Genomic DNA, 26,418 nt, shown 5'->3' with positions numbered 1-26,418 from the left:
TGTACACTGAGCCATGTTTGTTACTGAAGTCTTATCCTGTGTTGATGTTTTTTAATGACTTGGAAATTTGGGCCTTTATGTCAAATGTTTAAATACCAATGTGACATTTTTATACATTTATTGGTTAAAAGCAACATAATGCACATTTTGAAGCTGTGACAGCATTTATCAGCAGGAATTTATTTCACTAGTAATTACACTTTACATTTAGACTAATTGCACTTTACATACCGGTACATTTCATAGAAAACCTGCTTTATTTTATTTTTTCCTGACTTTAGTTTTTTTTAATTTAATTTGTGAAGTGGTCATACAAAGTCTGAATGTCATTGCCAATCATAGTCATTGCAGTGAAGCTAAATACCATTAAGACAAAGAGGGAAAATAAGGTGATGAAAAAAAAGAAAATGTTTCATCTTCACAAATAATACCAAACACTAGTATGTTAGAAAATGAACATTTATTTGGGTTTTTTTTTGGGGGGGGGGGGGGGGGGGCAGTTCATCCACTGAACAGTTCATAATGACAGACTCAACTGATTCATTTAATTCCTCATGTAAGATTATCTAAAGTTCAATAAGGCAACAAACTAATTTTAATCTGTAGAATCTGAAGTTGAGTGAAGAGTTTTTTATATTGCTTTCTAGTGCAAAAAGCAATAAAATATACAGTTTCCTTTAGGAAACTGTATATTTTTCACAGTTTCCTTTAGGAAAAAGGAAACTGTGGTCTTGAAACTGACCATTTTCTAACAAGTTTTAAAGTGGCATTCACACAAAAAAGTAAAAAAAAATCATTCATTCATCATGGAATCTTGGCAGCTTGTCTCCAGGTACAACCACATGCTCCACCCCTTTTCCTGTGATCACCACCAGGTGAGCAACACCTCCGCTGACGTTGTCCCTGCCCATCGCCAGAGCAAGAGCTGCAGAGAAAAGAGAGGAAAGGAAAGAGAGAACAAAACTTAGGTCAAGTTTAATACTTAAAAAGATTATACATGCAGCTTTTATGTCACCAACTGGTAAAATGTAATAATTGATAATCAAAATATAAATTTATACTTGACACTAATAATTTTCATTTAATTAAAGTCTAATATTTGCAAAACAAATTTAAGCCTTTCAATAAACTATTTCAATTAAGAAATTATGAATGTGTTTGAATATTTGTTTATTATTTTTTTAATGTATTAGTACCATTGGTGGCAAACTGTAGACATTCCTCTCTGGTCATGTTGGGTTTGTATTTAGCGTCAACGTATCCGTAGATGTAGGTGCTTCCTGAGCCGCCGATGGTAACCTGCTGACTGATTAACATCCCACCCAGAGACACAACATAAACCTGGAGGAGGAACGAGAACATCAGCAATGCAGTTAAAGGAGTTTGAACAGATTTCAAAGTATTCATACACCTTTACATTTTTTTATTTGCTGTATGTATTTTAAGGTGATTTTATAGAAAAGAACAGCAAGATATTTCAGCAATTAACACATTATTGAAGGGAAAATGATAAACCAATTAAAATTTTTTACAGTTAAAACCAGAAGAATATGTTGTGCATTTGTGTTCAGCTACTTTTATATTTCTAAATAAAACCCAATGCAACCAGTAGCCTCCAAAAACCATCTAATGATAAATAGAGTTTTGCTTTGGCTGTGAAGGAGAGGAATAATCAGAGAAGCAACCAAGAGGCACATGCCAACTCTGGAGGAGCTGCAGAAATTCACAGCTGAGGCTCAAGAATCTGTTCACCAGACAGCCGTGAGTGATGCAGTCCACAAATCAATTCTTGATCGATGAGAAGATGGATGAAGCCAAATACAGGAATATTCTGGAAGAAAACCTGTTAGAGTCTATAAAAATCTTGATATTGAGGCTAATATCTACCTTCCAGCAAGGCAACATTTCTAAATATACAGAGATATGATGAAGTGGTTTATATTACTTTTAAAGGGGTCAGTCAAAGTCCAAACCCAACTACAATTTTTAATCTGTGGCAAGAAATGCTGTACATTCAATCTGACTGAACTTGGGAAAATGTGTGAAGAACTTGAGTCTCTAGATAAGTAAAGTTGAGCAAATAAACATGCTGATGTAACAGGAGAAAAAAGGCAGTTCTGCTTGAATAAAAAACACAATATAGATTTTTTTATTTATGAAAAAAACCTGAAAACTGTGTAATTTTCATTTTATGCTACTTTGTGTTGTTCTTTCAATACAAAATCCAAATAAAGTCGATTGAAGTTTGATGATATTGTTTGTGTAACAAAATATTGAAAAGTTGTGGCCGTATGAATAATTATTAAAGGTTCTGCACTGTGACCAACCTGTGCTCCTTTCTTGCTGTCCCATCCTGCTGTAAGGAAACCAGCCTGCAGCTCATCTTTGTTTTTATAACATAATTCTTTCAGGACGGACGCTGCTGCAATCACCAGAGGAGGACTCTCCATCTGCACACTATAACAGAAACAAACATTCTAGATGTGTTACATAAATAACTATATAATTTAGAATGGACACTGTGGGAAAAAGGCAACATACATCTTTAATTTAAAACGATAAGTTTTTCCCGTTGTATGGAAACGTTTTGGGTGTGTTTACCTGTGGAAGGACAGGTGAGACTTTGCTGATTTGATGACGGCTTGAGCGTCTGCCAGTGAACCAGCCATGCAGCAGAAGATCCGGTCATGAACCTGAATCACCTTGTTGATGGTCTTAGAAGAAACATATTCCCTAAACAAAATAATGACAGAGACAGATTTATATGTAATAATATATTATTTCAGACATATTTTTATATGATATTGGGAACAAAATGTATTAGGTTATCATAATCACTTCAAGTTCAAGTATATTTTACTATATGTTATTGTTTCTGTGATGGATATATGTAAATATTTGCATATATACAGTACAGACCAAAAGTTTGGACACACCTTCTAATTCAATGGGTTTTCTTTATTTTCATGACTATTTATAAGGCAAGAAATCCCACTTATTAACCTGACAGGGCACACCTATGAAGTGAAAACCATTTCAGGTGACAACGTCTTGAAGCTCATGCAGAGTGTGTGCAAAGTAGTAATCACAGCAAAAGGTTGCTACTTTGAAGAAACTAGAATATAAGGGCTATTTTCAGTTGTTTTACACTTTTTTGTTTAGTGCATATTTCCACATGTGTTATTCATAGTTTTGATGCCTTCAGTGTGAATCTACAATGTCAATAGTCATAAAAATAAAGGAAACTCATTGAATTAAAAGGTGTGTCCAAACCTTTGGTCTGTACTGTATATATAATACATGTATTGACATGTGCGTATGTTTTTATGCATATTTATAAAATCAGAACTGTAGTCTACTGTCTTTAGTTCTCATCATTTGGTATGATGACATAGAAAAAGAGAAGATGTTTTGGGCGTAAATATGATTTTGGACATAACGTTGACCTTTATGTCATCATATATTTAGTCATGAATATGACATTCTCTCTGCTGTAAGGTCATGTGAAGTGACCCCTCTCCTCACCCTCCCATAGAAGCTCTGGAGTCAGATCCAATCACGACCCCTCCATCAAATATGGCAGCCAAGATGGTGGTCTGAGGACAAACAAAAAACAGGAGAGAGGGACAATAAGATAGACAGGTTTAACACATGCTGACGTATTCATTCATGCAACCTGAAAGAAGCTATGAATCCTGGGAAGTGGAGTTCTATAACTCAGGACTAGTGCGAAGATTTTAACCAAAAATTTAAGTTATTTCCTATTGCAACTTTGAAATGTCCATTAGTATAAGAGCTTAAATGTGAAACCTTAATAACTCACGATAAAACATGACCTAAATGATCCGCCATGATGATTTTCAGGTAACTACTCAGTTTGGCATCATTTTCACATGTAGGTAAATCGATCTTTTTCATTTTTACTCTGTAAAAAAAGGGAAAGGCCAACATATGGCAATTATTGAAACTATGCGGATTTACTCACCCCTGTGCTGACTCCTTTGACTTTTGAGTCCGTGTAGTGTTTCTCCATTTTCTCGGTAAAATCGAAAGAAAGAAAGGAGCCGTGACGCTCAGAACAGCGACCTCAGGCGCACCGAGACGCGCAGGGAAGCCGCAGAAACAGCAACTATGGCGCTGTCAACTGTCCTCGAAACCCCCGGAGCTGGGTTTAATTTTGAAAACGCGACTAGGTAAGAGCTTATTTTTGACGATCATCGGTCAAAACTATCTATTAGTGAAGAAAGAAGAACTGAAACTGACAGTTAAAGCAGGTTTACACCTGGATCAAAAGCGAAAGTAACTTTTTTCCTTCTTGTTTATCTGTTTTATCAAATGTGCACAATGAAACTATGTATAATCTTAGCTGGTTCTATTATATATAATTAAATATTCTACAAATAATCATATAATTTTCCACCTGCACCCCGTCCCCACCCTCTTGCGTCTTCTGTCCAGAAATGCTGCGTTAGAGGGTCTTTTTAAAGGAGGACAAACCCCAAAACCTCTGAAAACTGGAACCACCATAGCAGGAGTTGTGTTCAAGGTGAGTGTTACTGAAATAAAAATAGCAGAAATTGCTTAATAGTGTTAGAAGCTAACATACAGTAGGATGTTTAAAAAATCACAAACAAAAGAGTTGTTTTTATTAAATAAAGTTGATAAAACTGCAAAGATTTTTGTTTTACTCAAATTTTAATAAGCAGATGCATCAAATATGAGCCAGTCCTACCAGGGACTTTATTACTTACATGTTGAAATTCCCAACACTACAAAATGGACACAGTAAAAGTGGGTAAAACAATAAGATTTGATACATTTTGATGGGTGAATGTTCCTAAACACAGTGATCTGTCCAGAAAAATACAAAATACGGCTGTATGACAATAACTTTATAGTTATTTGAGCTGATACAGAATATTAAACATATGTGTTTAGTATAAGTTATAAACAGATTTAGTTTGATCTTCACTTTTGTGTTTTGCTGTGTAGGATGGAGTTGTCCTGGGAGCCGACACAAGAGCCACATCCAGTGAAGTGGTGGCCGACAAGATGTGTGAAAAGATCCATTTCATTTCTCCAAACATGTAGTAAGTTTGACAAGTTTTGATTGGAATGAATAGAAGTGAAAATATAATATGGATAAAAAAGTTTTCTATAATATCCAACCATCCATAGGATGTTACATCATTTGTATTCCACTTTTTCTTTTCTTCGACGTAGATTAAAAGTGATTATAAATATAGAGTAATTAATAGAATGTTAACAATTTGGATAGTTGCTGCATGGCTCAGATCTGTTTGTCGCAGTTTTTCCTTCACATACTTGTCCTAAGTTTCTTGTTTTGGCACCATTTGCTGTATTTGCTTCCCCTTTATTTAATAGCAGTAAAAGGAACGGTGGAGTCATATAATTTTTAATTGAGAATCTATAAAGGAAAGACTTACATCACATGCAATTTAAGATAGAATGACATGGAAAGTGTGTTAAGATGGGTATTAAAATAGAAATTACAAACCATGTAGATCCCTTTCATTGCTAAAGCAGAACATAAACTACAAAAATAAGTTACTGCTTCTTTCTTCCTTATTCTAGAAAGCTAGATTCCTCCTCTGGTTTGTCTGTTTTCTCATCATCATTATTTCATCTCCTCATGTTTTTAGTTGCTGTGGAGCAGGAACAGCCGCAGACACAGAGAAAACCACAGAGCTTCTGTCATCCAACCTCTCCATCTTCTCCCTGAACAGCGGGAGAAACCCTCGTGTTGTCATGGCGGTGAACATACTGCAGGACATGCTGTACAGGTCAGCACTTTGTGCATGTGTGGACATCTCTGTTGGAATGACATAAAAAACAGCCTGTTTCTTGTTATTTTAATATTTGTGTGTTAATCTTATTTTGTGTCTTGTCCTCAGGTATCACGGTCAGATTGGTGCCAACCTGTTACTGGGAGGAGTGGACTGTACTGGGAACCATCTGTACACTGTGGGTCCATATGGAGATGTAGATAAGGTCCCTTATCTTGCAATGGGTATGTAATATAATTCTGCCTAATAAAAAGTATTATTACATTATTGCCAACATTGCCAAAGCTGCAGAGATGCTCTTGTCATTGTTTATTTATTAAGATAATTAAAACATGCTCTTCACTGTCTTGTGACAGTTTTTCTTTTTTTAATGCACTAGAAATTGCTTTTTTGTTTTTATATTCAAGCTAGAATTAAATAACACCTGTTTCAAATCATATTATTTTGTGTTCACACAGGATCAGGTGATCTGGCTGCTCTCGCAATTTTAGAAGACGGGTTCAAACACAATCTAGAGGTACATTAAAATGCTTCTTTCCACATGGTGAAATATTATTTTTTCTATCAATCAATATCAGCCACAAAATTATTTCCTGCAAAGAATCAAAATTGATCATAAAAACATTGAATCATAGAGGTTTACTGCACTATATTGCAGTTCAGGCTTTGTCTGCCCATTTGCTTCTTCCTAAGATTTATTTCCTCTCTCCCTCAGCTGGAGGAGGCGAAGGAGTTGGTACGATCGTCCATCCATGCAGGCATCATGAGTGACCTCGGCTCAGGCAACAACATCGACGTCTGTGTCATCACTAAACAAGGAGTGGACTACATCAGACCCTACCAGGAGTCAGAGTACAAAGATGACAGGTAGACTTGAACAAGTCTGAGTAACTTTCTGAAAAGGCTTCTAGAAGAGTGGATTTCAATTATGTTTTAATCATGTCTCCAAACCACTTTTCTTTTGCAAATATTTCTCAAATATTTGGGAAATATCAGAAAATGGTTTCTGAATTTCTTCCTGCTTGTTGTTTGAATCCTTAAACAAGCTGCCACTTTATTGTGCAAAGCAAAAATGTTAAATTAAGATGTACTGTATATTATAAGTCTTTTACATTTATTACATCATGTAAGGTAAAATATGATATTGTGATAAATGTTTAGCACATTTAAACTTTATAGTACAGCATAAAGGAGAAATTTTATAAATTATATTCAAAATGATTTTTTTTTACTCTTACTTTTGTAGGAAAATGAATTACAAGTATCGTCCCGGAACGACGAAGGTCCTGACAGAGAAAGTTGTTCCCTTAAAGCTGGAGGTCGTTCAAGAGACGGTGCAGAAGATGGAAACAGCCTGATCTTCAATAAAACACCAAAATACAGGAAATCTCTACAGGCTTTGGATGTGATGGTGTAACCAAAGCATTTCTGAAACATTGTCTTTCATTGTCACTGTTTTGTGGAATAATTCAAACACTGTAATGGGCTGCTGCAAGGATTTAAATGTGTAAAGGTCATTAAATACAGATACAAATTTTGATTACAGATTGTCAGTTTTGTTCTTGATTTTATTTTCAGCATTCTGATTTATTAATACAGCACCTACACAGCTGCATTATAACTCATTAAAAACACAGTGACCCATCACTTAAAGGAATAATTTTAAACTTCATTGCTTTATAATCTGCACCTACCTTCTTGCAACCTAATTTCTGCTCTTCCGCATGGAGACTGATGATGCTGAAATAGGTGTGTTTCCATTGGGTTAAAAGGTGTTAGGCATCGCATATTGACAAAACTTTACATTTAAGCTGAATAGTGATTTATTTTTTATATTTTATGTTAAAAAACATAAAGTATGGTGAATATAGACATTTATTTCAAATTTATTCATCCATTAAATACAATTTACGGTATTAAAAAAATGTCTATAAAAAACATTTCACAGATTTCTTTCACTTTCGGATTCTTTGTCACGTACCAGGAAACAATCCACGGAGCTGTGAACTGCCGACGTTGTTTCGGGAAATATTAAAACCTGTAACAATAAAGTTGCGTTATAATCTAATATTCTGACAGAAATATAATGGCTCTTGTTGAAGTTAGTGGTTTGAAACCTTTTTCTGAAACCAGTGGGCAGATTTTCGGAACCAGACAGAAGCATCTCGTCGACCGAACTAATCATTACAGTTTTGGAACCTCAGTTCGGGAATTTGCTGTTCCGGTGGGAGAAGAGGTGAGAATCATATTATCTTAATTTAAAAACAAAAACACAATGTTATAATTTAAAGCACTGACGCATGACGTGAGTCGAGTTGTTTTACGCGTCTCTTGTGTTATGGATTGTTAGTTTTTATTATTAAATGATAAAGGCGATTAAAAGTGGCTACCTGAGCTATAAACTATAAAATATTTCTCTCTCATATTTCCATAAATGGGGTTCAGTAACATGAAGCCATATTTCTGTTTGGTTTCATCGCAGCCCTCTGGGTTTCTGACCTCCTGCAACAAGGAGGGAGGGGTGAACATTGAGATGAACCACGGAACGACCACCCTGGCCTTCAAGTTCAGGCATGGAGTCATCGTGGCCGTGGACTCCAGAGCTTCAGCTGGACGATACCTGGGTAAATAATATGGGTCAGGGAGAGAGGTGGGGCAGAGGTGCAGTGACGTTAATAGAGCAGGTGCTTTGAGTTAAAAAAAAAAAAAGACGACATGAGAATACTTGTTAAAGTGTAACGTTGGAATGACATTTTGCAGTTGCTTCTGCCGGTGTTCCTTCAATCCCATTTAACTGCAAAACATGTAATTTACTCATTTACTTTATACAAAAGTTACATCCACTAAATAATAAAATTGATTTTGTATAAAATGGTAACAAGTTGTGTTTACTGTAATAACTTAACCTCACAATAATGTGCTTGACAATTAAGTTGTTTCGAAAGAAAATGTTAAAAGATTATCAGTCACTGAGGCATTCTCATACATACATATATAGGCGTAAATGTCGGGGGGTCCGGACCCCCGCAATCTTGGAAAAGTTTAGAATTGTCCCCCCCAAAAAAGAAAATCAATGAAGAAACATTTGCATTTAAATAATATCAATATGAAAAGACAAAAGAAACAAAAAGAAGAAATAAATCTGCCATTTATCTCAGAATAAAATAAGAATGAATTTTTAGGTCCCCCCTACCATTATTAGAACAATGGTTCAGTCCAAAGTGTGGGATTTTGAAGGAGAAGCAAGTGAACGTAGCAAACAAACGAAGCTGGTACGATTTGATTTTGGTGGATCACATAAACTGTACATTGACTGTAGCAACATGGCTTCTACATCAGGAGGAAATAGTGGGAATGAGATGGAATGGATGATATCAAGATCATCACGAATGAAAAGAGCAATTAGGAAGAGACAAGAAAGGGCAAGAAGTTGGTCGGAAGAAAGTGAGGCAAGAGCAGAAGTTAGCAAAAGAACAAAAACAAACCAACGGCCTGCGAGTTCACGAGAACAGGATGACTTTAACATAGAAGTGGAATTCAAAGTAATGGTGGAATTCAAGCAAGATGGGGGTTATAGTCACCCGATAAAGCTGACCTAATAGATGAAGAAATAGAGAAAATTAAAATGGCTAGAATCATGAATTACAGAAAAGTGCTAATACATGCTGTCAGTGAATCACAGCAACAGAAGATAATCAAAATGAAAACCCTGATGGGGAAAGAATTAAAACATATATTCCAGGATCTTTAGTTAGGCTGAGAGGAGTAATTTCAGGAGTTCCACTTGAAATGACAATGGAGGAGGTGAAAAAAAAATCAAAGGAGGGAAAATAATAGATGCCACCAGCATTAAAAGTAAAAGAGATGGGGAACTTAAAGACACTATGGCAGTGATTCTACAATTTGAAAATATTATGCCAGAAAATGTCCAGCTGGGATACATGAATTACAGAGTTAGAGATTACATCCCTAAACCCCTCAGATGTTTTACTTGCCAAAGAATGGGACACATTGCAAAGGAATGTAAAGGAAAAATTAGGTGTGCAAGATGTGGAGGTCCACATGAATTTGGAAAATGTGATAAAGATGCTAAAAACCCTAACCCTTGATGTAAAAATTGTCAGTGCTTTTATTTTGAAATTTATTTGAAGCTTCATTTCAAAGGGCCAAACTAATCCCACGCGCTACAGTGATTGGGTTAAATTAGTTATATAATGTCTAAAAGCGCAATTACCTGATGTAAAAATAGTCAATGCTATTATTTTGAAATTTTGAGTAAGTTTGATTTTAAATGGCAAAACTAATCCCATGTGTAACAGTGATTGGATTAAATCAGTTCTATAATGCTCAAAACACAAGTAGTTCTAAAGGCCAGCTCAGACCTCCTCTGTAGTAACTGACAGTTCCTCCATGTTGTAGTTCTAACCTTCAGTCATTGTAGTTCTAAAGAGCAGCTCAACTGTCATGTGAGTGAGACAGAGAGGGAGAGACAGAATTCTATCTGTTTGAAGCAGTCACATTTTCTAAACAATGCAGTCCGAACAACTCCTTCCCGTTCAGGAACCATAAGGCCGATCCAAAAACCATTTGAAGCATATGATAGGGCTATTTGTTGTCTCCGATAGTACCGCGATCGGTAGCTCTCTCTGCACTAACCTGAGAGAAAAAGATAAGAAAGGCCTGAGAGGCATATTCAGGCTTTTATTTTGAACTTTTCTGTAAGCTTTATTTTAAAGGGCTACACTAATCTTATAAGTAACAGTGTTTGGGTTAAATCAGATATATACAGCCCATAGCAGCAAGTAGTTCTAAAGGCCAGCTCAGTCCTCCTCTGTTTTAACTGAATGTTAGACTATAGTTAGAACTACAGTGATGCGTATTTGTAGTCCTAAGCAGAAGCTCTCCCTGCTCTGTGTTCCGTTGCTATGGTAATTAATCCTCTGCCAACTGTCAGTTATGAGTGAGACATGCAGGGGGATACAGAATTCTATCTGTTTGAGCCAGCCAGTTTGACTAAAAAAAACACTCCGAACAACTAATTCCCATTTGGGAACCGTGATACGTATTGGAAAACCGTTTGAAGCATATGAGAGGGCTATTTGTCGTCTCCGATAATACTGCGATTCATATCTCTACCTCATTCACAGTAATAACAGCGATGAGAGAAAGATGGTGTGTGCGGAGCTCCGAAATTTTTCAGAAATATATGGAAGTCAATGGATGAGAGCGTGAGCTTATCCTGTCGTAAGACTTTGCTCTGAAGCAGCTTGACAGAAAACCGTAAGCCCTCGATAAATTTTGAAAGCATTTTACCGGAGCATGCGCATCAATGTCATGACCGAGTTTGATACTGATAGGGCGATATTTGTGGGCGTGAGGGCGAGTTAAAAAATATTTTGGGATCAAAATGTCACTCCGTCTCTCACTCTAGCGGAGTGTCAGTTACACTCTAATTTTACAAAAAAATCAAAAACTTTGGGTTGCTTAGAGACAAGTTGTGGACAAACCGTAATTTGTATCGACGTGCTGTCTTCACTTCACAGGGGTATCTACAAAATTAAATTTTAATGACATTTCTACGTGAATTCATGAATTCATTTCTACGTGAATTCATTTTTTTTACTGGAATTTATCCAGTAAATTCAGTACGTGAATTCATTCTACGTGAATCCTCAAAAATAGGGTATTTTGAGGATTTTGTTGTCACCTCGCTCCATTGACTTCAATGTATTTTGGGGCATCGTTTTTCGCTTTTTACGTCGCCATGGTAACTCCGAATCCCACTAAAAGTAATAGCCGCACGTTTTGATACCACTTTTGTGGGGGTGCACGCAGCGGTACAAGCCGCATTAACGGTGATGGAAGAATAATAAATAAAGAGACAGTTTATTGGGTGTAGAACTATAGGTGCCTGTCATGCAAGTCATGGAGGCAGTCAGTCACTGCTCTCCCTATGCATTGCTATGGGCAGGCCCCAAAAACAGAAAGCCGCCTTTATTTCTCACTGTCTTCAACATAGAGCCTTTAAAACCACAAAATAAAATGTGAATATTTTTTTATATAAACCCTGGTGCTTTAAATGTTACGTTTAAGTTATGATGTTCCTCAGATATTCATTTCTATCTACCTGTTGGTTCTCAGCCATCCAGGACATGACAAAACTAAAAAAAAGGCTTAAAAATAAAGCAACTTAACAGGTTATAATTTAAACAGCCCATAACTTGTATTGGGAGCTATTACAATAAAACAATGTTTATGGGGAATTTTATTACTCATTAAAGCTTTTTTATTTAGAACCTTAATTTTTTGTAAAGGTGTAACAGAAATTAGATCAGTCAGACGGAACAAAACTCGAAAAGAAGCAACATTTGAATTGTAGTTTTACTTTTCAATAGTTTGTTTACTGAGAAAAACACGTTTGATGTGCATTATTAGTCATTTTTGGTCTTGCAGCTTGAACATGGTTTAAAAAATTTTAAACCATATTTACGTTACATTTCACTGTAACTTCACCAACTCCCCCAAAATTGCTAAGAAATTTTTCTGTTTATGGTCTCCCCCAATAATGAGATGGGATTTACGCCCTTGCATACATAGTTGTGATACTCTAAGGAGTACAGCCTAAATGTAAATTCATTTCAACATTTCTTTATCCTACTTTGGATCCGCTGGTTCTTAGGCATCAGTGGGCTGGGTAATTTTTTGGCACCACTGACTGTCAGCTGTTAGAGATTTATCAAATAGCAAGCAACAACAGTGGTGTGGACATTGTTTATATTTTCTGAATATATTCAACTATTATTTTCAATAAAAGTTGAAAATAATAATGAGGAAGGACCACCTGCTATTACTATTCATAGCAAGTAATTTGTGGAATGACTCTTTTTGGATTTGCTTTAATCCATAGTCTTGGTTACAGAATTTTTTTTTCTTTGACATGACAGCATCCAATGATGTCAACAAGGTGATTGAGATCAACCCCTATCTATTGGGCACCATGTCAGGCAGTGCTGCAGACTGCCTGTACTGGGAGAGACTCCTTGCCAAAGAATGCAGGTTTGTTCTGAGTTTTCAATTTCTAGATGCTCAGAAAAATGACTTATTATTATATTTAGGATCTATGCATTTACACTGAAATTTAAATGTTTAGAAACCTTTTTTTGGGCTTCCATTTCTTTCTATTAAACATGTAATCATGATAGCTTTGTGGTATTTGTCTTTCTATTTCTGCTTGTCTTGCCAGTTACATAGGAAAATTAGTTGCATGTTTGATAAAGACAGAACTTTTTGTTTGGCAGCAATGTAAAGCAAAACACAAAAAGTCTTTCTCCTCTACTGATTTATTTGACAAATATGTTTTTTTATTATTATTTGTAGTAATAAAACAAAACAAACAAACAAAAAAACTTCCTCAGATTAAACCTTTTTTTATCCACATTCACTACTTATTTCCCAAATCACTTCAAAATATTCTTGCCAAGCCAAAACAGTCTCTTGATCCTGTGGGTTGTGGCCCAACATTTTCAGAATATGAGATGCATGGAGTAATATCTGATCACACATGAGGACTTTTTTGGTAATGTTCTAGAGGACCGGTCGAGAAAAAGAGACATTGAGTTCAAAAAGCAGGTTTCATACAGTATATGGATTTCAGATGCATTAGCAGACATACTACCAATGTGACCTGAACATGCCCATATCGGGAACACAGGCATGTGATAATGTAAACTTGGAGGAGAGAGTGTGTTGACCAGAATCCAATATATGGGGTGCTGTCTATCGATCGCGGGGATTTCACTACAATGAAATCCCCGCCAATTCGGTCATGCTGATTTGGGCTGCAGTATTGTAATAAAACTTTGTTGTTCAACCAAAGTCTGTAGCATGTAGAGTTTTTTTCCAGCAACGTTACCACACCAGCATCAAGAGAAGGCGGATGGAAGATCCCACAATGGGATGTTGCTTTGCTGCTATGTTCAAATGCCGTTTTGAGTACAGAATGACATTCTGCTTCTATTGAAGTTCATTAACGTTGTAAGGATTTGGTGTTTCTGTGTCAGTTGAGTCTCTGTGTTATCCCTTCTATCCCTTGATTGCCCAAAGCTGTCTCATGTTCCCTGATTACCCCTTGTGTATTAATCCCACCTGTGTTCCCTGCTCCTTGTCTTTACTGTTGTCTGTTGTGTCAGCCTGTGTCTCCCCAGTGCCTGTTTTTATGAGTTACTTCAGTTGCTACCAGTTCTTAGCTCCAAGCCTTCTGCTTACCTGTGCTGTCGGACTTTTGTATTCTGACATCTTCATTAAATTCATCATTTCTCATCACAACTTGGGTCTCCTCATCTATCCTTACCACCACTTACCGCAAAACATGCCAAACGTTGAAAATTGTATTTTGTTAAATTAGATGTCTGAGAAGGCTTCAGATAATTTTTATTAATCACAAATTCAAATGTAGATTACTGATATTATTGATATGTTCAACCCTAAATATGAAGGCTGCTTTATTCAATTATGTGTTTAGATCATCTGTCATGAGGTAGTTGTCATGACTACAATGACATATTGTTGATATTTTTGGCTATCTACAGTATTTAGTGCTGACATTATCCCAAGTCCTCTTTTAACTGACTGATAATTTGTTCATAATGTAGTCTTTTGAAATCACAGCTTCTGTGTGGAGTTCAACTCAGACCATAAAAAAGACAAATCCAAGGCACCCAAAAATAACTCCTGTGAAAAGCCTCATGCTGTGCCAAGAGGCTTGATTACCCACTATGATCTGGTGTTTTTCTCTTTACTTTGCATCACATGCTATTTTACATTTGTTTATATTTTTTGAGGAGACTTTGTTGTTTGTCCATCCCACAATTTAAACAAGCTTCACCTTACCAGGCATGTTTTCAGAATTGGCATATTAAAAATTCAGTATGCCCTAAAGATTGGACCAGTGCATCTCAACAGCCAATGAGTGAGCTAGGCAAATCAGTTCTCCAGTACCTCCACATCTGGTGAACATATGTTGCTAGCTGTTGTGGTTAAGCTAGCTTACCTTGCTAACCTCTGTTCATCACTTTTTTCCCTGCATGGTTCTTTCTTTTGTTGTTCAGTAAATTTAATTTCGTATGAGTGTCTTTCTCATGTTGATGCTTATCATTCAGCATATATTGTTATATTGTTTCAATTGAAGTTCTCTTTGTTGCCTTACATCACCAGAAGTCCACAGTTATTGTTTGTACTTACTGAAAGTGATATATTCATGGTTTAAAAAAAGTAGGGTAAGCACATTTGTTTTGACATAAAACTATATCAGTGTATTGTTTTAGTTTTTATTAACTCATTTGCTCATTAACTGTCATGTATTTTTTTTTCAGGTTGTACAGACTGAGGAACAATCATCGGATTTCTGTAGCTGCTGCTTCTAAGCTTTTGTGTAACATGATGCTGGGTTACAAAGGCATGGGCCTTTCTGTGGGGAGCATGATCTGCGGATGGGACAAAGAGGTGAGCCGTTAGTGGTTGTTTTACCTCAATCATAGGCTCATACTGCTTAAATTTCTGCATAACAATGTAAGTTGTTATGCATCACTCATACTGCTTAAATTTCTGCATAACAATGTAAGTTTTCAAACTATTAGAAAATAAAAGTTTATCATTTAAGACCTAGATTTAGTTACTATTGTCATATGTTGGGTTGAGGTTTATCAACAAAACCAGCGCCACAGTATATAAGGTAATAGGAGTGATGCAGAGGGAAGTTTCAACCAACTCTAAAACCAAAACATAGTTCTGAATCTGTATGTCTGAGCTAGACAGGAAGCAGGGGAAGTGAAGGAAAGTGCATAAAAGGCAACAACAATTAATCACAAAATTAAGGCTTTCCAACCTCTGAGAAATAGAGCTCATCACCAAAGAGAAATCAAGGAAGGGTCAGTACAATCAATATTAAACTAGTACTTAATGTAGAGGCTAAGCCAATGATTCAAGGCACTAAGGTGGTACACCAGGGTAAAGTTGACGCGCTGATTACCTTGTCAGCTGAATTAAAATCAGAGCTGTCTTTAATCTTTGTGCAAGTCATCCATTTATTTTTCTTTGCATCTCAGCCATAATCATCAAAGCTTGAAAAATGTATCATTTTACAACAATTCATCCATCAAACACCTGTTGACAGCAGCATCTAGCGTTTGCAACGCTAATTAAAGCTAGGCGCCTGATTACAGTAATATGGTAATAGGCAGTCAGAGGAGCCTGTGTGTGTGAATAAAACACCATCAGACAGGAAGTAAGTTTAAGTTATTGTATTCAAATTTTCATATTTGTATATATTTAGGAAGGTATTCAATAATAATATTTTCCTATTAGTATAAGCAATAAACACAACAGGAAAACAACAACAAAAAACCCAGATGACACCCAAGAGTTGGGTGTCATATTCAAGTCCGTTCTTTTGTATGCAGGGTGATTAATGGTCCATCAATCAATAATCCGAATGTTTTTAGTCCATGATCCAAGGCAAAAGGTCTGGAAAAATAAAGTAGATTGGTTCAATTAAGTCCTACTGCAAAGTTGCAGTGATACGGTAGCTCACCGTCCTGGATTGAAACAGGGGGTGGAAAAAAAAACCCTGACCAAAACAAGGTCATAAAAAAAATACAAATTAGCATTCACATTTAAACAGGGTTAAACTGCTATCCAAAACAACTTCAACATTCATCAATGAAATAATTGCTATATTGCATGAAGCATTTTTCAAGTTAAAGATCAGATAAAAGTTACAGATCAAATTAAAGTTACAGATCAAATTAAAGTTACAGATCAAATTAAAGTCCAGTTTCAAGTTGTATCTAAGTTTAATTGACATTAGAGTCAATTAAACTTAATTGACTTAAGTATTGTTTCAATAAACAATGAATTGTTTTTTTTGTTTTGTTGCACAACTCCAAATAAATGAACCAATTCCAGAGTTCTTTAGGCCGTCATCAAAATCATAGAAAAGTAACTAAAAGTATCCTAAAAAGGACAAATTGACAAAAATCAAAGGGCTTATTTAATACTTTGAGGATATATCTTCTATTCGGCCACAAAATTAACAAAAAGAGAATAATCTTTTAATCTATAAGATAATTTTTTTGTCACCAATACATAGATTTGAGTGGGCGTGTCGCTACAGCATTTATACTATTAAAACAGAAAAACAAAGTACGTAAAATAAACGACTCACAGTCGAGTTGTTGCCAGAAAACACCATATAATCCTTCGGCCTTTTAATTTGGCTCGATCCAACAGTATTCTTCAGTGATTTTGGAAAACGCCAAACACAAGCAGCTAGCCACAGTGACAGCAGCAACCATAGACATAATATAAGGATAGACGCCTCATGGGCCGCTCTCGCCTATTGGAGCTGACGAGATTTAGGGCGGCCATCTTGGAGCGGTATACCACTCCACTCAGCCTTATATATTTGGCAGGCACAATAAAGGATCAGCGCATTTAATAGATCATAACACGCTGAATAGTAATCACATTGTCACATAATTAAATTTTAGGCATACAGCTATTAAAATTGCATGTATAGGAACGTATAGTTTAGCATATTTAAATAATTTTGGTGGAATACAATGTTTTAAAGTATGACATGTTTTGCAAGATACAACCAAAGATGCAATTTATTCACACACATTATGTATATATTCCGATAATCTCATATATACACACATACACACATGCATACTTATCTGTTGTGACAGTATTTACATATTCATTACATTTTTACACAATCTAATAGCCTTATACATACACACATATATATATATATATATATATATATATATATATATATATATATATATATATATATATATACATACGTATATATATATATATATATATATATATATATATGTATATATACATATACATATACATATATACAACACAACATATACAATTCAAGCCGTTCTTTGAGTTCTTCAGTAATGAGATTTTTTTCACTCAATTCCCCCAAAAGTGACTTTGCTGTGGTCTTTGCCCTCTTCTCTCTGGCCATGGTGTTTTTCTTGTCCCGCTCCAGATATTCCACTCTTGCCAACGCTCTCTTATGTTTTGCAGTGACAGCGGTAAGAGAAGCTGGCAAAGCATAGCAATGATCCTAAAGACAGAGAGATGGACATCACCCATCACTTAGACATCACTATGGCACACTTTCTTTCAGACGACAGCAGCACTGTGTGTGTCTTCAACTATGTTGGTTTTATTTGTTTTATTTGTGAGAACATTCAACATGAGGGTTAGAAAATAATTTAGATTTTAATATGATCTTGACCATTATGATATGATATTTACAATAGAAAAAATACTCACATCATTAGACTGGGGTTGCAGGTCTGAACTACAAGTTTCTGGGTCATCTTGAGAGGCCACATACTCACTACTTTGGGCTTTTGTGGAGGTTATTGTAGTTCTGTAGTTTTCAACCTTAAATGTAAAAACCTTATGAATATGGACTTCACAGTATATACTACCTGTACATAAACACACATATATCCCTTAAGGCTAACATTATGCACATTTATGAATGCTAATGAACTTTTAATAATGCACCTACTCTTTGAAGGTGAACTGGGAAGCTGAAAATTGATGGTATCACATCAGCTCTCAGTCTGACAATCTGACCTGTTTTGTCAAAATCCTCCGTTTTGAAATGCTCACTGCATAGTACAGATGAATCACTTGCAGTGAATCCATCCCTCCTCAAAGCTATTTCCCACCTCTTCCTCCTCTCTTTATCTTTTGGAAACCTTTAAAACAAAAACGTGATATCTGGGAGTGTGTACACAAAAACATTGTCCGAATGAGGTCCATGTTATTTGCAACGGTTGAAACTAAGGAGCCTTGTTGCCTGCTTAAGCTGAGCATTCAGAAAAACGTTACACTCACTATTTTTGATCTTCATATTTTAAAGAACATAAAACTCCAAATTTGATTAAAATTTGTTGATAATAATAATTAAACAAAGCTACTGAAATTGTGAGTAGGCCTGTTTGAAACATATTCCTGTCATCAAATCTCCGGCTGAAGACCGATAGCTAACATTTGCTGTCATTTCGCTGGTGGGCATAAATACAGTACAGTAATATTACATTCACAACATACTAACAATAATATGTCATTCTTACTTGTGAAAAGTTATCCCCCGGTCCCTGACATCAACAGTTCGTAGATTTAAACACGAATAAGCCGAGCAGAACTGAGGCATCTTCTGTTGTTTTGGTTCAGCAAAGTACGAGGGTATACCGCTCTAAGATGGCCGCCGTATTTCCTGCGCCGGAGCGGCCAATGCGGCGTCTACCCTTATATTATGTCTATGGCAGCAACAGCAATAAAGGAGATCCGAGTTCACCTCTGACCCGGAACTTAAAGTGTGCTGTCAGTTTGACCCGCAAAAATAAAACATGGGTTGGTTATTTTGCGCAAGTTACACGTTCAGCGTTTCCCCCTTTTGGGTGCAACACCTGTCTTCACCAACAAAGGTGCCCATGAAATAGACCGCTAATACCATTCAAAATACTGTCATTCATAATCTGCTCCTGGGTGATTCTCTGAATTCTGTACATTTTGGGATCTTCGGTTACTTAAAAATATACTACAAAAAAATAAATTGTTTGAACACTGCATCTATTGAAGGACTCTTTGAACCTCCAAGAAAATATGTTTCCCCACTTTATGCATGAAATCCCAAACAGTATTACGAATTTCTTTGTTACTTAGGTTGCTTTAAATTCAACCCCGTAACGGGACAATTTGATTCCTCTATGACTATAACTCTATAACATAATAAACTAATTCTTCCAGTTCCTTTGAGATCACATGTCCCTTGATTAACATAACTAATTGTAAATATATTTTATTTGATTCTGAATCATAATAATTAGACTGATAAGTAGAATATGGCAACTTGATGTAAAAGCGCTTTTCATAAATCATGAAAATACACTTCAAAATAAACATTAAATCAGGCTTTTTTGTGTTTCGAATCATTCTTTAAACTTTGCATATAACCCAATAAATATTAGTTTAACATTTGCTGTTATTATAAAAGAAATCATAACAATGTATCACGTTTCGGGGTTGAACCCAGTGTAAAAGACTGTAATGGGGTTGATCACACTGACTGGCTTAACAACAGTCCAACATTCAACCCCATAACAAAACCACCATTTATGTAACAGGGTTACGGGGTTGAAGATTTTTGCTAAAAGTTGCCATAAGTCCACATCAGCTAGGGTACGGAGTAACATATAATATGATGAAAACAAGACATTAAAATATTTTTCAAAGACCACTCTTTACTTTTCCCCAAACAACAATAAATATCATTTACGTGCGTAACAGTGTTGAAAGGTTGAGCATGACGATGACGGTCTTTGGATAAAATATTATGAATATATAGGTAAGAAACTATATTAACACTTAAATCTTTTTACAAAGTGAGCAGGAAGAGACTTAAGTGATGTCACTTCCAGGGTGCTGAGGAAATTAGACTGAGCCATTATTTATAAAAAGGAGGGATTGGTCTGCTGTTACAGGGTTGAACAAAACTGGAGGGACGTGAAAAAAGTGCTATTTTATAAATAATTCATGTATTTTTTTCATATTCCTTTTATTTAGATTAAAGTATATTTAAAAATGTTTCTATTAGTAGAAATAACTTGCAGTTACTGGCTATTTTTATTTGTTTTACATTCAGTGAAAAATTAACATTGGTCAGTGGGGACATGCTCATTTGGCTGACCTCTATGCTTCAACAACCCATAAAATCTTTCAAAACATCATTTTTAAAATATATTTGCATTTTACATTACCAAGACACATGGATATTTCCATTTCTTGATTTTCTCAAAAATGTGGTTTGCATTATACTGTATAAAAATCTTTGAGACAAACCTGTGAGACACAAAATGTACCAAATTCAGAGAATGACCCTCCTACATTTAATATAAATTGTTTTGTAATGTAACTGTGGCTACATCAAAAATAAAACTTATTAAAGATCAGTCACAACTTTTGTCTTTTGCAGGGCCCTGGTCTGTACTATGTGGATGAAAATGGGACTCGTTTGTCTGGCCGGATGTTCTCTACTGGGTGTGGAAATGGTTACGCCTATGGAGTGGTGGACAGCGGCTACAGGGAAGACATGACGGTCGAGGAGGCGTATGAACTCGGCCGTCGGGGCATCGCTCATGCTACTCACAGGGATGCTTACTCTGGTGGAGTGGTGAACAGTGAGTACATCTGAAAAATAATTTCAAAACTGATTAAATATGTTCTGTCACACTTTTTGTGCTATTTTTCTTTTTTTTTTGCTTAATCAATTTCCACAATATTTCCCTCAGAATGGATTGTTGTGGTAATCCTCTGAGCTTTTTATCATGAGTTTAGAGAAGTGTGTACACCTGTATTCATTTTTATTTCTTCTCTTTCTATCTTAAGTGTACCACATGCAGGAGGATGGCTGGATAAAAGTATGTAAGGAGGACGTCTCAGAGCTGATCCACCGTTACAGAGAGGGAATGTTCTGACTTAACTGCTCAGAGCCCAGACAAGCCAAACAGTCTTTTTTCCATCAATATGTAACCAAAATGAGGGATGTTGATTATTTTTTTTTTTTTTAGATTATGTATACTGTACCTAAAAGTAAACTTTTTACATTCAGATATAATTCAGAAGTAGTCTGCACAGTGGCGCAGTTGGTAGCATTGTTGCATTGCAGCAAGAAGGTCCTGGGTTTGATTCCCGGCCCAGAGTCTTTCTGCATGGAGTTTGCATGTTCTCCCTGTGCATGGTGGGTTCTCTCCAGGTGGCAAACCCACTTTGCATGGTGGCTTCCACCCACAGTCCAAAAACATGACTGTCAGGTTAATTGGTCTCTCTAAATTCTCCCTAGGTGTGTGTGTGTACACGGTTGTTTGTCCTCTGTGTCGCCTCTCGCTCGGGACGTTCGCTGGAGATAGACACCAGCACCTCCCGACCCCACTAGGGACAAGGGTGTTAGAAAATGGATGGATGGACATAGGTCAGAAAAGCTGTTTTACTAGAAACAAAATTGTTCAACTAACTCCCAACAATTTAACACAACCAACGTCATTCTAAATAAAGATTGTTATTATAAAAGTGACTTCTTGGTTCTGTGTTTATTAAAGTAGTTTAATTTTGCTGTTGTATCTCTCCAAATGTACCTTTAATCTCCTGAACATTAGGTAAAAAATTATTTATCTCTTATTATATGCTAGAACAAAAATGCTATTTTGTTTTGGTGTTATGTTAGGCAGAAGAAAGATTATTTCTACATATGTTAATTTTTGCTGCTTGTCATCCTAAATCTTTTACTGGGTGCCAATGAATAAGACAAAATAGCAATTTTTTAATCAAGGATTGCATTATGGTCATGCACATCCAGATTTTATAATATTCCAAATCTCTCTGAAAACAAGATGATGCAGTTTAGACTTAAACTAGACCAACTGTTCTATTGTGCTTGCACACTATTTATAGCTAAACACAAAAGAAATTTTATCTTTTTTAATATTTGAAGCATTTATCATCAGAAATTTAATTTTTAAAGAGCTGAAATCACAAGCCCAGTGTGTGGATTGTTATTTGTGGGTGTGTGTATTGTTTGTAGTTTGGACGATGACACCTTGAGATTATCCATTCTGAAACTTCCAGGGTCCTTTGAGATTTTTTCTTTCAAATTTTACTGTCTAAGCAGTTAGAAAAAGAGAAAAGTCTTATGAAAAAAGTCCCTACATTAATTTGTGTTTGGTATATGACAAATAAGACTGTAAAGGAAGATCAGATAAGTGAAATTGAAAATAGACAATGAATGGATGATTTAATGCCCTGCGACAGACTGGCGACCTGTCCAGGGCGTACCCCGCCTCCCGCCTGGAACGTAGCTGGAGATGGGCACCAGCAACCCTCCCGACCCCATTAGGGACAAGGGTGAACAGACAATGGATGGATGGATGGATGGATGGATGATTTAAGACAACTGATCCAAATCATCCAATTAGCTATGAGTTTTGGTTTATAGTAATTTTATAAGAGCTTTTAGTTGTGAAAGTTTGATGGATCATTGTGCAACAATAAATACTCTCCTACAGACAATGTTTGTTTTAACAGGACGGAGGCTGTCAACCAATTGAGTTCTTTAAAGTAAAATAACTGTCATTAGTTGCTAGGCAGATATCAGTGTAACAGGTTCCTCCCCTTTTCCTCTTCTGTTTTTTATAATAAATAACACGACATTTTGATATATATTTTAATAATAGTTAATAATAATAATAATAATCAGTATATAAAAACAGTTAATCCTGAATTTTGAATGCAAATACACAAATCTATGACATCTGCTTGTTAAGAAAATACACCGTAGGCCAACTAAAAAAATGTTGAATTAAAAATATTTATAGCTAAACTACGTTTTTAAACTTTGTGAGCAAAATCATGTTTTAAAAGATAAGCAAAAATTAAGAAAAATAAACTGTGAAGGATGTTTTCAAGTCAAACCAAAGTTATTTACATAGTAAATTTGCAACAAGATCAGCTGAACAAAGAACTTCACAATAATTACAGCATCACAGGTAGAAATTTGATCAAATAACTTTTGTGAGTGTAGAAGCAACACAGAGACAATTTTACCTGAAGACAGAAAGAAAAATGAAAGTAACTACACAAAATAAGACATTTTATTTCTGAAGGTTTTAACTAGAATGAGCTAAAAATGTAACTTCACTGACAGATGAATTGTAATGTATTGATGACTTTATTTAAACACAATATAAAACAAATAATTGTATCCAGCTAAAACTAAATAAATAAGAAAATTTATGCAGAGAGAAAGCAAAACTTGAAATAAAACTTAACTAAGATAGTTTTATTTAACTTGAAGGTTAGATATTTTGCCATTCGGACCCAGCAAAAACTGAGAATCTCCCCAAGATGGACAGTTTAAGGTGAGGATTAGGGTCGTCTTCCTCCTGAACCCGGATACTAGTGGTGGAGTGGAGACCAGAAAGGAGGGAGGCTTGAAGAAGCCTGGGAGGTCCAGGTATGAGGAACCTTATGAAGGGATTTTTGAGCAATGAGGCGGAGCAGGACCTGTAGCTGTTTGGTGCGGGGGAAATGAAGCGATTGGATGATGCAGGTTGGAGAGAAACCCAGCTTGAATTTTCACCTGGGCTTCATAAATAAATCACTGTATGTAAAAAATGTCACAAAAGAGTTGGAATTCATTGTATGTAGAATCATTCAAATGTGTTTTGTAACAAACTAAACCATTTTTGTCATGGTTTTGGGTAAACTTTTTGCTCACATGCCAAACACTCTAAGGAATATGGAGCTCAATTAGTCTCAAAGATTCACAAAGCTCAGATATCAAAGCTTTTCTTCTGCCTTGAACGGAGCATTACAATTCTAATGCTGAGATATCCCAGCTTTTCACCAGCCTGGAACGCATCGTTCTCCCTTGAATCCAAAGTGATATGATGCAGTTAGGACGTCTCAAAAGTCAAAAGCGCAGACAAGGTGATCCATGCTCTCATATCGACCGATCAGTCCACAGTGATTCATGTACACATATTTTTTTATTCGTATGCATAGCTTATTAACATGAGTTCTTTTTTTTTTTTTTTTTTTTTTTTTTCCTTAAACTTTATTTATTGTAATAAACAACAATACAAATGTACTGTGAACAAATCTCAGGAAGATAATAACAATAATTTACCAGGGGGAGCATAAAATAAAGCAAGAAGATAAGAAAACGACAATAAATATAAATATGTATAAAGGAAATAGCACAAATTGTGATACGTGTGCCAGATGTCACAGTGCATTAACTTAAAAGATAATCCAAAATTCCAAGTTGATTACAAGCCCGTATTGTTGATTCTGCTTTTTGATTAGTGGAGGAATGAATTGTTGATAAATAATGTTTAAGTTCGATCAAAAAAACTAAAAAATTTGGTTTTTTCTTCAAAAATTTGCATTTATGTAGGTGAAATTTAGCCTTAATAATTAGTAAATTGATAAGGAGACTCTTTACATTCATTCCTCCATTTTGTTGAAATCCAAATAAGACATTTTCCCAATATAAGTGAAAGCCTGCTGAAATTTTGGAATCAACAAAGTTACAAAAATGTTGCCAAAATATTTTAGAATGAGGGCACAACCAGAACAAATGAGTGACCGATTCTGGGCAAACAACACAGAAGGAACAGTTCACATCAATGTTAGAATTGAATTTCTTTAAATAGACTTTAACGGGGTAGATTCGGTGAATGAGTTTAAAAGAAACTTCCTTTATCTTGTTAGAGAGAAGAAAGTGATTAGGGAGCAGCCAGATAAATTTCCAAGACACAGTAATATGAAAGCGATTCCAATAATGAACAACCACAGGAGTAGAGGTCACGTCCTTCAGAAACAGGGATCTGATCGACTTATTATTGTTACAAGGAAAAGGATTCAAACAAATTTTGCCAACAGGAGAATGTATGGGAGATAAAATGGGAGAGTGATAAACGATTCTCGGCTTCTGCCGAAATAACATACAGATCTTTGTAGAAACGGCACCAAAGACTTTGGCATATTCTCCAGGAGAGACAGGAAAACTGAACTTACAGAGAAATTCTTCATAAGTCAACAACAGACCATCACTGTTGAACAATTGGTCAACCAAAACAATGTTATTATTAAACCAAGAATCAAAAAATATAGTTTTCCTCTTATATAGAATGTCCTTATTATTCCAAATAAAGTATCGGTGAGGAGAGAAGTTATGCTTGTAGATGAGTAACCATGATAAAAAGGCCTGCCGATGAAAATTAGAGAGTTTAATTGGTAGTTTCGTTATATCAAAATTACAAATTAGAAAGAACTTTAGACCACCGAATTTGGAAAAAATATGAAAGGGTATAGTATTCCAGAAAGACGCTGGAGAATTAAAAAAATTACGGATCCAATTTATTTTAAAAGTATTATTTAAGATAGAGAAAGATAAGCAGTTAAGTCCTCCGTTTTCATATGAATTCATTAGAGTAGATTTTTTAATATAGTGAGTCTTATTTTTCCATATGAAGTTGAATAGCAGTTTGTCAATTTCCTTCTCATTTTTCTTGTCAATGTCTAATGACTGTGCAGCATAAATTAGTCTGGAGAGGCCTTCAGCCTTTGTAAGCAGAATACGGCCACGCAAAGAAAGATCTCTAACTAACCATTGATTAAGTCTTTTTTTAGTCTTTTGAATTAGCGGGTCAAAGTTTAGGGAGCTTCTTTTTATTTGATCCTTCGTGATGTTTATACCTAAATAAATAACCTCATTCTTAACTGGTATAGCTTCAATTGAAGCTATAGAACAGTCCTTAATGGCCATTATCTCACATTTTTTAAGGTTAAGAGAAAGACCTGAAGCTTTGGAGAAAGTACCAATTTCCTTAATAGCTAAAGAGATTTGGCTCTGGTCTTTTAAAAATAAAGTAGTGTCATCTGCCAGTTGTGTTAAAGTAACCACTCTATCAGCAACAGTGATCCCTTTTACAGGACCAGTTTTAATATG

The 26,418-nt window shown here is 35.6% G+C and overlaps 4 protein-coding genes and 1 long non-coding RNA gene across 5 annotated transcripts in view; 2 read left to right on the top strand and 3 right to left on the bottom strand.

Annotated features, from left to right (window-relative positions):
- Nucleotides 1-26,418, bottom strand: part of hsd17b8 (hydroxysteroid (17-beta) dehydrogenase 8) — a 100,056-nt gene that overhangs the window by 61,016 nt on the left and 12,622 nt on the right. The gene's annotated exons all lie outside the window — the stretch shown is intronic.
- On the bottom strand, nt 444-4,102 carry psmb12 (proteasome 20S subunit beta 12). The gene is made up of 7 exons (XM_032579908.1): nt 3,986-4,102; nt 3,526-3,596; nt 2,602-2,733; nt 2,328-2,457; nt 1,197-1,341; nt 717-925; nt 444-685 (listed from the first exon to the last, which is right to left on the bottom strand). The coding sequence occupies exons 1-6, from the start codon at nt 4,031-4,033 to the stop codon at nt 798-800; spliced, it is 654 nt and encodes a 217-aa protein (XP_032435799.1). The 5' UTR covers nt 4,034-4,102; the 3' UTR covers nt 444-685; nt 717-797.
- Nucleotides 4,080-7,357, top strand: LOC116730566 (proteasome subunit beta type-7-like). Its single transcript, XM_032579904.1, has 8 exons — nt 4,080-4,193; nt 4,459-4,546; nt 4,993-5,090; nt 5,664-5,804; nt 5,916-6,031; nt 6,266-6,324; nt 6,523-6,674; nt 7,054-7,357. Exons 1-8 carry the CDS (start codon nt 4,132-4,134, stop codon nt 7,163-7,165), a joined length of 828 nt encoding a protein of 275 aa, XP_032435795.1. The 5' UTR covers nt 4,080-4,131; the 3' UTR covers nt 7,166-7,357.
- Nucleotides 7,758-21,981, top strand: psmb8a (proteasome 20S subunit beta 8A). Its single transcript, XM_032579905.1, has 6 exons — nt 7,758-8,043; nt 8,290-8,431; nt 12,752-12,863; nt 15,179-15,308; nt 20,884-21,088; nt 21,297-21,981. Exons 1-6 carry the CDS (start codon nt 7,894-7,896, stop codon nt 21,383-21,385), a joined length of 828 nt encoding a protein of 275 aa, XP_032435796.1. The 5' UTR covers nt 7,758-7,893; the 3' UTR covers nt 21,386-21,981.
- On the bottom strand, nt 17,789-19,197 carry LOC116730571 (uncharacterized). Its single transcript, XR_004341340.1, has 3 exons — nt 18,412-19,197; nt 18,168-18,281; nt 17,789-17,955 (listed from the first exon to the last, which is right to left on the bottom strand). It is a non-coding gene; the product is annotated as an uncharacterized LOC116730571 (long non-coding RNA).

This window comes from Xiphophorus hellerii, chromosome 13 (assembly GCF_003331165.1).
Source record: "Xiphophorus hellerii strain 12219 chromosome 13, Xiphophorus_hellerii-4.1, whole genome shotgun sequence".
Lineage (NCBI taxonomy): Eukaryota > Metazoa > Chordata > Actinopteri > Cyprinodontiformes > Poeciliidae > Xiphophorus > Xiphophorus hellerii.
Note: the sequence above shows the minus strand (reverse complement) of the source record. Positions and strands in the feature narration are given on the sequence as shown.